The 17,705-nt window shown below is 39.4% G+C and overlaps 1 protein-coding gene across 2 annotated transcripts in view; it reads right to left on the reverse strand.

The window, feature by feature from the left end:
* tbc1d22a (TBC1 domain family, member 22a) overlaps positions 1 to 17,705 on the reverse strand; it is a 181,443-nt gene that overhangs the window by 157,051 nt on the left and 6,687 nt on the right. For both annotated transcript variants that reach the window (XM_053508679.1, XM_053508680.1), the window contains exons 3-4: positions 11,625 to 12,037; positions 8,282 to 8,461 (exon numbers count right to left, since the gene is read on the reverse strand). In XM_053508679.1, the coding sequence (XP_053364654.1) occupies positions 8,282 to 8,461; positions 11,625 to 12,037 (593 nt within the window). The remainder of the gene's footprint in view (positions 1 to 8,281; positions 8,462 to 11,624; positions 12,038 to 17,705) is intronic.

Consider the following 17,705-nt stretch of genomic DNA (forward strand, 5'->3'; position numbering starts at 1 on the left):
ATTTCAAGGTTGATTTCTTTTTATGATATAAGGGTGTTTTCCATTTAAGTTTCAGTAGCATATCTTCTATTCTCGTGGGCAGAAACAAAGCCTATATGTTAATTCGAGCTTGGCCAAAAATCTCGTAGTTTTTATGTGTTGCATGCACAAACAAACAGACCGACAAAAAACAGTTTGATGTGTTCTATTACTCTTGATCTTACATCCCCCAAAATTCTTTCACAAATATCTTCACTGTACAGACACGCCAACTTTACAGTTTTATTATATATATTTAGTTACTCTTTTGAAAACCTGAATGAAAGCCATGAATACATATTAATATTTATAAATATAAATAAAATATGTTTTGCAACGTTCATCAAGGCCACAACATCCACCCAAAAAACATGGCCTAAGCATCATCTGTGCTAATCATCACTGATGCATTCCTTTAAGCAATCTGGTGATAAGGTCAGTACTGATAGTGCTGATAACGGGGGTGCTGACACTGAAACTGGCATGGCATATGCAACACACTGTAAGGGGCACATGTACCTCCCTGAGTCCGTGAAGTTAATCCTTAAACTGGCATTCAGCTCAGACCAAACAGGAGGGGGGCAACGAAACACGGCTCTTCTCTAACAGACCCATCAAGGTCATGTGGAACAGAACATGTTTTGGCTCGCATGCTTCTCTCTCCAGTCCATCTCCATTTTCTCCATCAGCTCGCTTTCCACACTGTGTGCATACAGAGTAATCCACTGCACTAGAGCTCATACATATGCAATCCCATTAAGATCCAAAGTGGTCGCGTTCCAGTGACAAAAAGGCAGAGGCCTTATCACAGCATGCACTCAGGGCACATGCGATGCTTTTTATACGATTCCATAGCAGAGACCGCGCCGGTTTACTCCACAATAAACAATTATGAAGTCATAACATTGCAAAATATTTGCAGGCATGGAAATACAACACATGAGAGGCTAAGTCTCCTGCTTGGAAAGCTTTGCTTACTCGATTATTCTCAATAGAGCTCACCAGTTTGCTCGTTTAATTCCAGAGTAAAAAAAAAAAAAAAAAAAAAACCTCTGCCATACCAATCCTTCGAGTGCAGCATCAAATTTAATCTGTCATTCATGACACTGTCTATTAAGAATGAAATTGCAGGCATGTTAATCCTATAAAACAGTAAACTGCTGTGTAACAGGATTGCCAGCGGTACACAAGAAACGCTGGTGCGGGACTGAGCGAAGCACAGACACACAACATAAAGGTACGAGAGCGAAAAAATGACAGACGCAAAAAGACGAGAGAGGTTCAGAACCCTCAGCTGAGGACTCGCGCATCGCTATGGCAACCACAGACATGGTGCCGGCGGTGTAATTACTTCATGTGATTCTATTTCTCACTCCCGTGAAAGTAAAAAAAAAAAAAAAAAAGCCTGAAAGCTGACCTTCCGACTGCATCCGGCTTCAAATGCAGGCGGAAAAAAAAAAAGAAATCCTGCCGCCGCTGCGCGACACGCTCATTAAAAGAAGAACATAGGGAGAGCATGAAAAAAGAGACCTGCCTGCTGCTACAACAGGTCAAATCCATCGGAAATGCAAGTCTTTCCACGGGAAAAAAACAGCATGGCCTCTGTTCTGTGAACAGGACTGGATATGACGAGCAGCGTTTCTCCATGTGTGCTGAAAAAGGGCAAATGGGACAAGGCTGACGAAATAATGAAATACATGAATATAATTATCGAATAAAAAAAAAAAAAGTAAAAAAAACGCAAGTCATCCTTTGATGCACGAGATAAAATCTTAACCCTACAGGCTAGAGTTGTCAGATTCCTGAATTACTTAAAATGTTCTGTATTTAAACATGTTTAACTATAATAAGATATATTAACTTTTTTTTATAATAATAATATAATAATTAAAAATTTATAAATCATTTTACATTTCTGAACTAAATTAACAGTAACTAAGGAGGGGTTTTTTTTCCCTCTAATTAAAGATCATTAAAAAAAAAAATTAAGTCACAATTTGGTTGTAAACTTGGCAAAGATTCCAAATTCAGATGCATATCTTTATCCTCAGACAAATGTTTTCTTATTGCTGCTGTTCAGCACATTTGCACCTCCATCCGCTGACCTGGTACTAACCAGCCAGGTGTTTGGAGACACCTTCTAATTCTGTGGTCCTTCCTAATTTTTATTTCTTTCTACATTGTAAAATAAAACTGAATGCATCCAAAATCTACAATAATCTCCTTTAGATCAGGTGATATTGAGACGTGTCTGCTACTTATGATCTGTAATGCCTTTATAACGTCTCTAATCTGCGTTGCTGTTTGTTAATTAGTGATTTCTGATGCTGGTGACTCTAAATAAACAACTTCTCTGCAGCAGATGCAAGTTTTGTTCTTGCTTTACTAGGATGGTCTTCATGAGAGACAGCTTCATCATGGTGCTTCATGAGTTTTGCAAATGCACTTGACAATACTGTTCTTGCAAGAACTATTCCAGAAAGGCCGACCTCCGTGTCTTAAAATAACCACAGTTTTAGCGTAATGCAGTAATATTGTCCTAGAATGAAGAAAATGTACCGCCAAACATAAAACATTCAATTAGAAGCCGTGTCCAAACTTTTGAGTGGTACTGTACATCTTCCACATTTAACAGGAATATTGCACTCATGTCATCTTCAATAGAGTCAGTGTAGAAGCAATGGAAGACGAGTTGTTCGAATAGAAAAATAATAATCATTTAAATATTTAAAAACGATTTAAAAGAAAATAAAAAGTCATTTGCTTATTTCCCAGACTGTAGACAAAAAATTCCATTATGAACAAAAAATAAACATGGGATTTCAATGTTTGTCTTGTAATTATGAAATTACAACAACTAAATCATAGCAATTAGTATTTAAACTAGAGCTGTCTTTCTGAGAGTATGGTGCATTCACCATTTGTTTTATCACACACGAAATATTTAAAGCAATATTTATCATTACAGTTCCAATAAAAAAAAGTTTAAGCCATGCAAAATAGAAAGTCATACGGGAAAGTTTCTGCTTTTCCTTGCCGCTGCTCCACAGCAGAGGGTAATGTCTCCCCCTATTGAGCGCCTGAGAAATAATGGTGTGTTTGTGAGGGACAGAGGAGACGTGTGGGAGGAAGAATGCGATCAGTGTGCTGCTCGCTTGCAGCCTCCGTGTCACTGACTGGAGACGGGGACATTGACCTCCCTGAAAGGACAACCCACTGATTTATCTCTGTCAGTGCTCTCCCACAATGCTCACACTCTCTTTCTTTCTCTCTCTCTCTCACACACACACGAACATGCCTTGTTATAATTATGTAATCTGGAATTAAGTTCATCTTTCTTTTTGGCAGCCGTGCGACCGGCTCGTCAGTTCGGGAAAGTAATAAGACAGCACCGACCGAATTAAGACGGGATGGGAGGGGACAAAAGCGAGAGATGGCAGCTGTAGAATTGCCATCGTGCCAATCGTGAAGAAGCTCCTGTCAGCCTGTGCTGTTAATGAAGGACGCCGTAAATATGATGTAACATGAAAAGCCGAACGAGTCATGAAGGTGTTGCATAAACATAAGGAATGATCACCGGTCCGTTCTCATGAGCAGCTACGCTTGACTTAGGATGACTCGAGGCCGTAGAAGTGATAAGGAAGAAAAAAAAGGCAGAAAGCATGAAACGCTTGTTCACCCTGAAGCACAGAGAAAAACTCAGCGAGCACGCCGTGAGTGTGAAAGCCTATCAGCTCGGCGGAGTTTATGCATGGCGTAGACCTAATCTTCCATTCATGGGCAAGACGATTTCTTCCAGCTCACTGATTACTGATGCACGAGAGCTTCTGCTCACCTATGGGGAGGGGAAAATAACAACAACAAAAAGACACCAGGACCTGAATGAACATATGAGAAGTGTTTGAGTATAAAATGTTCTGAATATGCAGAATAATAAATAGATTCAAAAAGAAAAGTTTTAACGGATGAATAAGAAAAGGAAAAGAACAATAAGAAAAATAAAAAAATAAAAATAAGCGTGCTTGCTTTTCAGCCTTGCCAATCCAGCAAGAAGCTTTAATCAAAGTCAAACTGACAACTAGAGCCAGAGACCAGCGAACAAAGCCCGTGTCACTAAAACTTTCATGGTGTGTCAACACCATTTTTTGATGTGGGATGAACCTTGTATAATTATGCCTTAATCTATACTGAAACAATGCTGTTCCTGTATAAGCTTCCAAAACAGTTGACTCTTCAGCGTTGCTGATTCAGTCGAGCAGAAGGCAGCAATGCCTCTAAAAGCTTGATCCATGTCCGGAAAGATAATACTCGGGTATAGTTTTATTTTCTTTTTAAGGTCACTGGCGGTCGTACAAGCATTTCACTGCATATCGTACTTTGTATGACTGTGTATGTGACAAATAAAATTTGAATTTGATTTGGTTAGAGTTACACCTAGTTTAGAACTGTAACAAAATAATTAAAAAAATAATAATATAGAATGAGGATTGTATAAAATCCAAATAATTAGAGAATCGCAATTCAGAACGAATCAGCACCTGGTATCGTGGTAATATCGCATCGGGTGGTGCCCCACCCCCAGCACCCAAAGGAAGCACTTCCAGCATCCCAGTGCCAAACACCACAGCACACCCTGGAAAGGGATCAGAGCGCACCAGTGGAGGAACCCAAAACATAGGCTGCTATAATGTTCACGTTTTAAACGTTATGGCTGATCGGTGTACATCACGCATGCAGTGTAGTGTCCGAATGTAATGAGAAATAAGGGAAAAAAATAAAACTATGGACTGTATTTACTACATGTTCTTCTGTATGTAAATGATTTCCATTTTATATAGTCTTTAGCGCAAATCAACCTGCATGTACTCTCACAATCCAGACCTCGAGTTCCGCTGCACATTTCTTCAATGCATGTATCCTGTTGACAAGCATGCCGGACTTTCTCATTTCCTCACCCCTACGTCTATTCCTCTCATCTGCCATACGGGATTCGATTACCAGCCAATGGCTCAAACCCAGCCACTGGATGCAGTACATCCTCGGCGCTGATGCCAAGCCCGGATAAAAATGGGAGGGTTGCATCAGAAAGGGCATCTGGCGTTAAATGTGTTGATCAGGTGGCAAACTCTTAACGCAAGCAACAACTCCTCCTCACTGTTAACAACTTCGAATAATGTCGCTGATAACAAAAAGATTTGATTGTATGACCATTTTAAAATCCAGTGAAGATATTTCGCCTGAACCAATATGTTTCGATCTGTTCATGCCAAGCTTTCATGAGTGGTCTTCATGTACCTAAGGGTTTCCTTCATGATGCATGTGTGTCTAAATTGTTTCCTGGTATGAATAAATAAATGAGTGTGTGTACAGTACATGGTGTCCTACAATTAACTTGTTTTTCCATTCAGAATATATTCCCACCTCACACAAAACATCTGGTCCTGGTCTGGAGGCACAGTGACAATGACCAGAATGAATGTTGAGAGGTCGATTCCCACCTCAGGTCTGTGTGCATCAAGTTTGCATGTTCTCTGCTTAGCAGGTGTCCCTTCGAGTTCCTCCCAAACTTGGCATTGTGTGTGTGTGTGCGCTTGTGCCCTGTGATGGACTGGGAACCCATCCAAAATTACCAGTATATGCAGTGGGCGGGGCATCCTGAGGTTAACTCTAAACTCCATCTGGCTATTAAAACACATGTACAGTATAAGATGCAAGCGCGCTGATTAGTTTGATCCGTCCACAGTTGTTTGGTTAAAATAAAAAAAAATGTTTAAAAAGACAAGCGATAGTTACTTTTCAACTAAGGAAATACAAGACCTGGCAAAAAAAAAAAAAAGCTAAAGTTTTCCCCACAGTGCTACATCCACTTTGGCTTGTACAGTGGAGCAAATCACCACCCTACAGCCTCAGCTCCGTAAGTGAAAAGCGTTTCATGAATTCATGCCCGACTCTATTCACACTCATCCCACCTCATCAGCTCGGTGTGCTAGGTTATTTGATTTGTTACAATAAAAAAATAAAATGACGTTTTTATTTGAAATGCGCTCCGCGGCGCAGCGTGAAATGAAGATTCGATTTCACTGGACCATAGCGCCAGCCCATGACATTCTGCGGCAGGATGTAGAGAATATCTTAAGGCTGCGTTGGTTACCAGGTCTCCAGGAATAAAAATAAATATCTAAATATGCACAAACATTTTTACTGTGAGATGAGGTGGAAATTTTGACATGGCGGGAATGGATTTATTATATTTATTTATTTATTTTGCAATAAAAATGTAGTGTAGTGCGTTCCAGCAGATCTCCAACACTAAACCCAATCTAAACTTATATAAATAACAGTAATAAATATCAAAAGCATACATTTACAGTGACAACTCGTATTAACCTTTGGCAGCACACTAATATTCAGACAGAGTTCATGAATATCCTGATATGCGACAGATATACTGGTATATCGTCTCTACAACTCATGGAGAGACTACGATCCAAGGATGGGTATAGTGATTGTCGCAAAATTAATTAGAATTTGATGAAATTGAAGGAAATAGGAAAAAAATAAAAAAGAAATTTAGTTTATTACAAAATGATTTTCATCTGTAAGCAACAAAAGCTACAAGCACTAGCCAATTAATAATAGCAGCTTAGTTAGAAAATGAAAACTTTTTTACAGCAAAAGAAACCTTAAAAAAAAGATGCATAATCAAAACTTGATTCTTTAAAGTTGAACTCAAGTAAGTTTCAAATTAAGATTTAGAGTAGATATAATTTATATAACTTTCTATATGAATATGAGATCAGATAACATTTTTGATATGTAAAATGTACTAAACATCAAATGAGATGTACCTTTGAAGGAGCATGCTTATTAATAATTATTTGCCATTTACCGTTACTTATGTATGTATGGTATGTATAGTACTTTGCAAAAGTCTAATGCACATGCAATTAAAACGCTGTAGAGCAAGGTCGTCTTAAAAAAATAAAAAGTAAACAGTAAATTATAATTTCCATCCAAGTTAAAGTTAATTAAAGAACCACCCACAGTTTTTCTGAGAACTTTAACTGTTGCAAATTTTTTTCTGTAACTTTTAATTTTGTGATGGAGTGATGTTTAAAAATAAGAAGCGTTTTTGTGCCATATATATATATACATATATAAAACAAAGTTTGTACTAAAAACACAGGGTGCCGATGCTGTAACCTCTCGCAGCCGGAGGTCTAAAGAGAGCTGATTGGCCGAGCTTTCTCAAAGGGGAGGGATGAGAGGTACATAGTGCTCCCACATTAATCACGACTCTACAGCCAATCAGAGGCATCTGTAAGCTCACGCAAGTGGAAGGAGCGTATAGGGCGTGAGCGAGCAGTTCAAAAAGATGCGGTCGGCTGGCATCACGTGGCTCGAAGGAAACACGTGATAGTCTTCGGCCCTCCTGACTGAATGGTAGTAGCGTTAATGTGGGAGACCCCTAGTGACGGGGAGGAATTAGACACAACTAAAAAATTTGGGAGAAAATTGGGGTAAAATCACAAAAAAAAAAAAAATAAATAATAATAATAATAATCTTAGTAGCCATGGATTAAACAAGCCAATTAGATTTTTCCCCAATGTGACCTCATAAGAAGCTCCCCTGTTGCTTAGCTCTGCTGTTTTCTGGCTGGTCATGATTCATTTACATATACACTGAAACAGCATGTTTGGAAAAGGAGTGAAATAGAGGGAGTTTAGGATATGAAACCATGCATGATCTGAGCAGTATTTCAGCTGGACCATTTACACACACACAGGGACAATGGGGAGCTCTGAGACCTGTTGTTACTGTTGGGTTTTGCATGGAGGGACATTATTATCATATGTGACTAAACAATTAGCACTGAAGTCAGTAAGGACAAGGTGTAAGTACATTAAGTTGTGTAAAAATGTTGATATATTTTCACTAGCTAGCCCACATGCTAAGTAAAAGTTCTAATCTTCTCTCCAATCGCAAACCCATTTTCATTCCGTTGCTGAACCTACTACTCCATTAGGCATCTACAATTAAACACTAATAACATAAGTACAAATGCACCTAGGAGATAAACAAAGCATTCCATCAAAATAACCATCAGCTGTCTGACAAATTAAAAACAATCAAATTATATCAGAACATATCTCCACATAACCACCACACAACCGCCAATACAAGATACAGAGCACTCGTTTAAAGAAAAAAAAAAAGAAAAGAAAACATGCATGTGGAAAAAGAAAGCTGTGAGCCGCTTACCGAGGTCTGTGTTCGGTCCAGCCAGAAGCTGTTTGAACTTGTCTAATCTGGAAGCCTCTCGCTCAGTCATGGCAGGAGTTCCTGATGTGTTCTGATCAGCCATGCGGGCCACCAGGGGGATGACCGGCCTGTGAGGGAGCGACTGCTGTCTGTACAGCGCTGCCCGCTCGCCACTCATCTCTGCAACAACAAAGCGTGCCTGTGTGTTAATAATATCCATGACAGGTAACAAGTCCACTGTCTCACTACTGTTCTAGCAAAAAATTCATTGCAACAATTTATCGATCACTGTACAGACTTTAAAAAAAAATTGGTGGGTGAAGATAGATTCTTTGAGAAATGTATTAAAAGAAACTGTACATATACTTTATTAAGAAAATGAACACAAATCATTAAATTTCAATGTAGGCACCGATGGGGTCAACCAGTTCCCCCAATCAGCTGGGGATGGAATGCAGAATGTCTCCTGAAGGAAGCTGAGATATTGCTGAGAACCTCCCGACTCAGGGCCTTCAAGTCCTCCAGTGTGTCCTTCTGCATTTTCCCGGATGTTGGCTAAAATGACGCGGACCTCAAGAATGGTCCCTAAGAAGTCCAGATCTTACTTCATGTGTTTGTTTTTTTTTCTTTTGGGGCTCCACAAAGGAGGAGGTGTACAGGACAAAGTCTCACACACTAGAGGACTGGGAGGCAGTTCTTTCAATATATTTGTATTTGAAATATTGACTCTATTAATAATTTTTAATGCCAAGTTACTTTTCACCCTCCATGTATATGTGCACAAACACGCAGACATACATACACATAAACATACACTTTGATATACTGTATATAAAACTTATGTGATATTATTACAATACCTCGGGGCTAAAAAATTTACGAGTATCACAATTTAATAAATATTCATTAAAATTTTCCCCCCAATTTTAAAACTTTAAAAACGTTTAATGAGTAACTAAATGTAGCCCTTTCCTTATAAAATTATTTTCTCACTTAATAACCTAACGCAGCATGAGTTAACATCAAATTAAATTTTGCTACAAACCTACTTTTTTTTACTGAGCAGCGTGTATTTCTGTCATCTGTCATAATTATTATTTGTAAACAAACTTAGCAAATAATTCACTGCTACCACACAAGATGAAGATGTGTAAATAGTTCAGAGTGTACTGCCTGCAGGATTATTAAGAAACGATGATATTTTTCCTCCTTAAATGCCTCAAAAATCTCAAAACTAAACTCGACAGTGAGCGTGTGGGTTGCGTAACTCACACATTTTCGACTAATTAGCTCGGCGTTGGAATCGTGCGTCATTACATGACTGGGTTTGAGACTAATTCGCTCACAGAGTTTGGAGAAAAATGCAGATCGGAGGCTTTTAACATGCGTTGATCATGTAGCGGCATAAAAATGCATTTCTGTTGCGCTTGAGAGCTTCTGCGCTCTGTATACATCCAATTATATCTGAAGCTGATCGTCGATCACTGGTCACGGCCAATCAAACTGAAACCAGACAATTCTAGTCACAGCCCGATCTCTATTATAAATGTACATATAATTTTTTTGATCTATATGTAAATTGCCCACAAAAAAAAAAAAAATCACAAACTGAATAAAAATTATATACATGCATACACTACTGCTTAAAAGTTTGGGATGACTTTCTAACTTTGTGGTCGTTCCTGATTTTTCTTTCTTTCTACATAATGCTAAAGGCGTCCAGAATATACAATAATCTCCTTTTGAACAGTTATATTAATACTGAGATGTATCGGCTACTTCTGCTGCGCTCCCTGGTTATTTCTATTTAAATTCTATTTCATTTCCACAACCAAATTTTTCCATATTCTATATTTGTACAACTAAGGTTTTTTTTATATTTTATATTTTGTTCCTAATTTCTATAGCTATAGTTTTTCTATATTTTATTTTTTATTTTATTCTATAATTTATTTCTTACTGATTGTTTTTTTAAGGTCATGGGAGGTTGTTTAAGCATTTCACTGCATATCGTACACTGTGTATGAGACAAATAAATTTTTTATTTTATTTCCATATGTGTTATTTCATAGTTTTAGAATCCTCAGTATTGTTATACAGTGTAAAAAATAAATCACTAAATAAAAACAAAGAAAACTGCAAGTGATCCCAAAATTTTCAGCGGTAGTACACACACACACACACACACACACCTGAGCCACTTATGAATGTTGCATCACTAATTCTGTGGGGCTTAAATGCCTAATCATTGAATCATTTCTACTAAAGGATGTTTCAGTTACACCACTATACTCCTCTTCTATACTATACTGTACTGTACTGTAGGAGCATCTACGTAATTTCAAGCCTCACAATCTGCATGGGGAGCACTGGAAAAACAAATATTGTGCAGCACTGTGACTTTGCATAAAAAACACTGTCACGCCATCCTAGTGAGGAACGAACAGGAGACAGGAAGTCAGCCGATCCCAAACAAAGCTGCAGGTATGCGGGAAAGGAGGGGCAGGTGTTTGGTGACAGAGAGAGAGAGAGAGAGAGAGAGAAAAAGAGAGAGAGAGAGAGAGAGGTATCGCAGCGGGGGCAGACAGTGTACAGTATGTACGCTCATCTCGTCTGCCATGCCTCTACCGTGTTTCTAGTTACAGCGATGGAACAGCAGGTGACTGAGTGCACATATAACAGACCTGCTGTCACGCACATGCGCTAGTTTATGTGCAAAGATGTGGTCTGGGGCTCCTGTTTATGACACAGACTTACAGTCTGTCATACTTTAAAAAATAATAATAAATTAAAAAAAATGCAAAACACCAAGCACCAGGAAACTTCAGCCATCAGCCAGCAGTCAAGAACCAACAAATCCGATGGTGTAATTGGTTCAGTGGTTCAGTACAATTTCCATATATATATATATATATATATATATATATATATATATATATATATATAAGAGAGAGAGAGAGAGAATTTAGGGTAGCAACTAGAACTAGTGGTGCTAAGGGCTGGGTTATCACGGTTTCCACAATTTTGGAAATTTATTAGCTAGGTCACCAGCTAATACAAACCAATGTTTGTACTATTTGTACTGAGACCATTCGAATATTAATGAAATAATAATTAGTCCACTAATGTAAAGCGAACAAGCACTAAAACATTTACAAAGTATGGCCAAAAGTATGTGGACACCTTAGAGAGAGAAAAAGATAATCACACCTGGGGAAAGAAAAAATAGCATGACAATCAGCCTCAAATAGGAGCGACTGGCTATAAAGCTGAAGTATAAAAGAGGCGTGGCTGTGTAATAAATCCTGAGCGAAGAGTGAGAGGAGAGACGTTCTGTACAAACCCTTTGGAGATCCGATCGGTGCCTCGCTGTGGGACTTCACCAGCCTGTTGTCACTGTGATGGAAACGCTCGGAGCTAAACGACAGCTCCGCGGTCGTCTCCTCCTCCTCCAGCCTCTCCTCTTCATCTTTGTCCTGCTCCTCCTTCCCGTCTTTCTCCTCAGGCCCGGGAGGCTCGTCGAGCTGCTGCTGTCGTCGCTCCTGCTGCTTGCTGTGGTTCTCGATCACCTTGTTGGCCGTCTCCATCACTACCTCGAGGTTGAGGTTCTGAGCAGCCATGGCGAATAGCTCGTCGTCGTCGTCGCCCACATCCCAGGCGTCGCTCGTGATGCTTTCGAACTCCTGGAAGGTGGTGGCTTTCTTTGGCTTCCCGGGCGTGCTCGTCGCAGGTGGCTTGTTACCGGCTTTGATCAAACTGGAAGACAGATAGAGAGAAAGAGTGTAAGAGAGAGAAAGAGAGAGCAAGAAAGAGGGAGAAAGTGCAGAAGAAGAACTTCACATGACATGGCTTAAAGCAAGTGAAACTTATTTTGTAGTGGCAAAGCACTAAAAACCATAGAAACCAAAGTACAGCAGTGAGAGTCTGGGAGCTCTGAAGACATGAGACTACTGAACTGAACAGAACAGGACAAACCATCAGTGACATCACCCATAGGTTTTCTGAGGACTGGCTTTGTAAGGGTTATCCATAAAAGAGCAAATGGGTGGAGTTGGTGGAGCCTGTCTGTCAATTGCAACAGGCCTACTTACCGTAGATTACACAAGCTAGCTAGCTTAGCTAAAAGTAAGGTGACTAACATTAATTTACAGTATATGCTAACATTACTTTGCATTTTATTGAACTCTGTCATCCTGATCCTACACGACTTCCTATGGCAACTCCTATATTTCTCGAGGTAAGTTAAACTACAACGATTCCAGTTAGCTGGTTAGCTAAAATGATGCACAGGACACAGCAAGGAGTTTGTGTAAAGTTATGGATTTTAAATTTTAAAAAACTAATGAGTTACATAAAAATTCACCCTAATACATTTACAGCATGTGGTAAACACCCTTAAGGGCCTTGCTCGAGAGTGGTTGTTGACGTTTGAACCTTGAACTTTCCCATCAGTAATCCATCACCTTAACCACTGAGCTACCACTGACTACACAGTTGCCATTAATAAATAATCAAGCTAGCAAATATGTTTATTTCTGTTTTAAAGATGGATATTTTAACATAGGGGTCCATGCAACCTGACTCTACTTGGGAGTCTGTGGCCCTAGTGGACATTCAAGAAACTGTATGTTTTGACTCATTTTTCATAAACAGAGAAAACCCCTTGGTCCTGATCCTTCATACACACAGTTATGTAAAACATCAGTTAAGAACAATGTCGGATTTAAGAATGTGTAATGTACCATACAAGTCCTAAAAAGGTGATTATAGCTGTGAATTTGAGCATAACAATGCACGTAGTGTTCAGCTGCTCTTTTTTTTATGATAATAACCTGGGCTGTGTTCTAGGGCTGGACAATAAGTAAGGAATATGAGACCTGTGTGTGTTTAGCTAAACAAATACCTAATGACAGATCAGTGACAAATGAGAAACATAAACAGTGACTCGTTCATCCCTTAAAGCTACAGAACACCATGAAGTGAGGCAATCAAACTCCATCTGTCTAACCTGACCCAATGCACAAGACAGAAATCACTAATATCGCATTTAAAATCTCATTAGCACCTCGGAACGGTGCTCTCCCTAAGCACGTTCTTCAGAAGACACATATGCATGACGATAAACAAACCGTGTTGCTCAACCTCTCCAAAGCCCAGCTTTCCAACTGGGAAGGAAACCGTATCTAAACCAGCAAAATGGAAATCTTGATGGACTGCAGTGTCTCGGCACTCTTCCTGCAGCTTTACAGAAATCCTTAATTAAAGGGATGTTTCGGTATTTCTGGAGCAAATACGGATTTGTACTTGTGCGGCGCTGTCTGACCCCAACAGCATCCTGAGAAATCCCAGAGAGTTTCATTTTATCCAAAGTTGAAACCCAAATTGAAAACACACTGCCACACTCACCGTTAAACCAAACAAACCCCGCTGCCTTTACATACGGCACAGCTAATTAACACCGCAGATACAGCACATGGCCCTAAGATGCTATTTATGAACGTTACGATGAACAAAAAAACTAAATCAAGGTCTATATGTGGCGCCTTTACAGCCATTAGCTCCATTATTATTCAATAATAAATGAAATATCCACGGAAGAGATGATTCTATAGTTTTTTAAACAAAGCTGTTTAATTTAATTATTTTTGTTATTATCATCATTATATAATAGAGCACCACTAATACTCTGAGTCTACAGACCAGCCACAGTTGATTCCGTGAAAGCATATAAGACGAGCACACGAGTATCCGAACTGGACCAGTGGAAGAAGATGACTGATGAATCACATTTTCTTCAATTTCATAAAGATGTCCATGTACATCCCATAACCTTATACTCCTCTACATTTAATGCATACTCAATATCTATTGCTGCTCATATAATGGACGACACCACCCATTCCCTCATCTCACGGCATCTGGAGTTTGTTCATCATTTCATGATGGTTTGGAACTACACATGCTGCTCCTAAGCTCCCAGTGATCCAGACGACCTCTGCACCTGTCTGATTCATCCTTGTGCCGAACTGGACAACATGTTAACTTTAAGCTGCCCAACACACAGTATGTCGGCATCAAATTCCTGCTATTATGACCCAAGTGAGAATGGGTTCCCTGTTGAGTCTGGTTCCTCTCAGGGATTCTTCCTGTAACACCGTCACCCTTGGCTTGTTAACATTTACACATTTTTCTCACTCATACACATTTCCATATATTTTTTTTATTTTATAAAGCTGCTTTAAAACAATGACCATTGTTAAAAGTGCTATGTAAATAAAATAAAATTGAATTGAATGTGTGCACCGGGAAGCTATGGGGAAGAAGTATATTCAAATTCCCCAGATCTTAATCAGATCGAACATCTATGGGATGTGCTGGTCAAACAAGTCTGATTCATGGAGGCCCCACCTTACAGGAATTAAAGGATCTGTTAGTGACGCCTTTGTGCCAATTAGCACAGCACACCTTCAGAGATCTTGTGGAGTGAATATCTCAGAGGATCAGAGCTGTTCTGGCTGCATGAGGGAGACTGACTCAGTATTAGGCAAGTGGTACTATTCTGTCCGAGTCGTGTATTATCTTTTTTTACCCGTTTACCTACTGCTCAAACTACATGAAAGTTATGCTGGCCAGTGAAAAACATTCAGTCACCCACTCAATCCTGTATACAGAGTAAGGAGGGGTACATCCTGGATAGGGAGCCAATCCATCGCAGGGCACACACATACGCACACTCATTCACACACCACAGGGCAATTTGGGAAAAACAATAAGCCTAATATGCATGTGGGACTTTGGACTGTGGGAGGAAACTGGAGTACCCGGAGGAAACCCACCAAGCACAGGGAGGACATGCAAAGAGACGGGAACTGATCCTAGACTCTGAAGGTGCAGGGCAACAGTGTTAACCACTACACCACTGTGCCAAACAGTTTAAAAATAAAATAAAATAAAAAAACAGTGTTTTATTATTTTTTTATAATTACTATTAACCTATTTTGACATTTCCTTGTAGGGCTGCTTTTATTTTAAGCAAAAAAAAATCTTTTAGCCATTTCTGCAGGAAAATTTCCAGTGCATTCCAGAGATTTTTTTTTTCTTTAAAATACTTAAAACCATGTATCACACATCACCATCATGAACCTGTGAGCTGCCAACACGAGCACTGAAATCAGATAACAACTGGATTATTTACATGTATGTGCATGCACGAGCCGACCGCATCAATGAAAGAAGGAAGCAAGCTATGCCTGTGCAGAATATACAGTACGTAAGTTTGGGGAGCAGTTCTCACACCTAATGACATCGGACGTCAGAACTGAAACAACCTGTTGGTTTAAAATAGAGAACTACTTTTCATACCTGCCTAATGAAGGCACGAATGTTTGTGTGTGACTGAGTGGAGAAATGAGAAGCTTAAGCCTTAGCATACTAAATGGAAATCGACCTCAATCTGTCAGTGTGTGTGTGTGTGTGTGTGTGTGTGTGTGTGTGTGTGTATGTGTGTGTGTGTGTAAAAAGCCCCCAGGGCCGGAACCACCTCCAGTGAGGTACAATATGTTAAAAAAAGGTTTCGCATGAGTGCCAAAACAAGCAAGGGACACAAAATGACATTGTAAACAGGTGTTCATTTAATTTTTTTTTTTTTTATAAGGAAATCATTGCTCTACGGTAGGCCATTACAGCTCCATGCTGCTTAATGTCCTAAAAAACAACTTCTCTGAGTAATGTCGCAGCAGTAAATCAAATCACAAATCAGCAATATCACAGCACTGGCAAGATTTTTCATTTGCACCACAGCACTTATCAATGGGCAGGGAATAATTTTTTATTTTCTTTTTCATTTTCGGCAACAGTGAGCCCGGCAGTATAGTGGGCCAAAAAAGTATGTAGTCAGCCACCAGTTGTGCAAGTTCTCCCACTTAAAAAGATGAGAGAGGCCTGTAATTTTCATCATAGGTATACCTCAACTATAAGAGACAAAATCCAGAAAATCACATTGTAGGATTTTTAAAGAATTTATTAGCAAATTATGGTGGAAAGTAAGTATTTGGTTACCTACAAACAAGCAATATTTGTGGCTCTAACAAACCTGTCACTTCTTCTTTAAGAGGCTCCTCTGTCCTCCACTTATTATCTGTATTAAGGGCATCTGTTATCAGTATAAAAGACACCTGTCCACAACCTCAAACACTCACACTCCAAACTCCACTATGGCCAAAACCAAAAAGCTGTCAAAGGACACCAGAAACAAAATCGTAGACCTGCACCAGGCTGGGGAGACTGAATCTGCAATAAGTAAGGAGCTTGGTGTGAAAAAAATCAACCGTGGCAGCAATTATTAGAAAATGGAAGACATACAAGACCACTGATAATGTCCTTGATCTGGGGCTCCACGCAGGATCTCACCCCGTGGGGTCAAAATAATCACAAGAATTGTGAGCAAAAATCCCAGAACCACACAGGGGGACCTAGTGAATGACCTGCAGATAGCTGGGACTAAAGTAACAAAGGCTACCATCAGTAACACACTGTGCCACCAGGGACTTAAATCTTGCAGTGCCAGACGTGTCTCCCTGCTTAAGCCAGTACATGTCCAGGCCAGTCTGAAGTTTGCTAGAGAGCATTCGGATGATCCAGAAGAGAATTGAGAAAATATCATATGATTAGATAAAACCAAAATAGAACTTTGTGTTTGGAGGAGAAAGAATGCTGGGTTGCATCCAAAGAACACTATATACCTACTGTGAAGCATGGGGGTGGAAACATCGTGCTGGTTTGGGGACCAGAACGACTGATCCGTGTAAAGAAAAGAATGAATGGGGCCACGTATCGTAACATTCTGAGTGAAAATCATCACTGAGGGTGGTGAAAGTCCGTGTTGCCCAGCGATAGCCCCAAAACATCAACAAGAATGGGTAAAAAAAAACAGCAACAGTGTGTGAAAACCTTGTGAAGACTTACAGAAAACGTTTGACCTCCATCATTGCCAAAAAAGGTTATATAACAAAATATTAACATGAAATTTTGTTATTGACCAAATACTTATTTTCCACCATAATTTGCAAATAAATTCATTAAAAATCCTAGAATGTGATTTTCTGGATTTTTTTTCTTATTTTGTCTCTCATAGTTGAGGTATACCTATGATGAAAATTACAGGCCTTTCTCATCTTTTTAAGTGGAAGAACTGGCACAATTGCTGGCTGACTAAATACTTTTTTGCCCCACTGTATATCTCACTCGTACCTACATCACAGGTTTCTATTAATGCATTCAATCTAACACGTTACTCTTTCTACAGGTACAGACTTTACACAATATCCAAACCTTAATTTACAAAAGATTATTTCCACGAGAAGGTCTGATTGTGTGCTAATATTTAGAAACATTACTGGATGTCATATTCAGACAATCCACATTT

This window comes from Clarias gariepinus, chromosome 12 (genome assembly GCF_024256425.1).
Source record: "Clarias gariepinus isolate MV-2021 ecotype Netherlands chromosome 12, CGAR_prim_01v2, whole genome shotgun sequence".
In the NCBI taxonomy this organism is placed as follows: Eukaryota; Metazoa; Chordata; class Actinopteri; order Siluriformes; family Clariidae; genus Clarias; species Clarias gariepinus.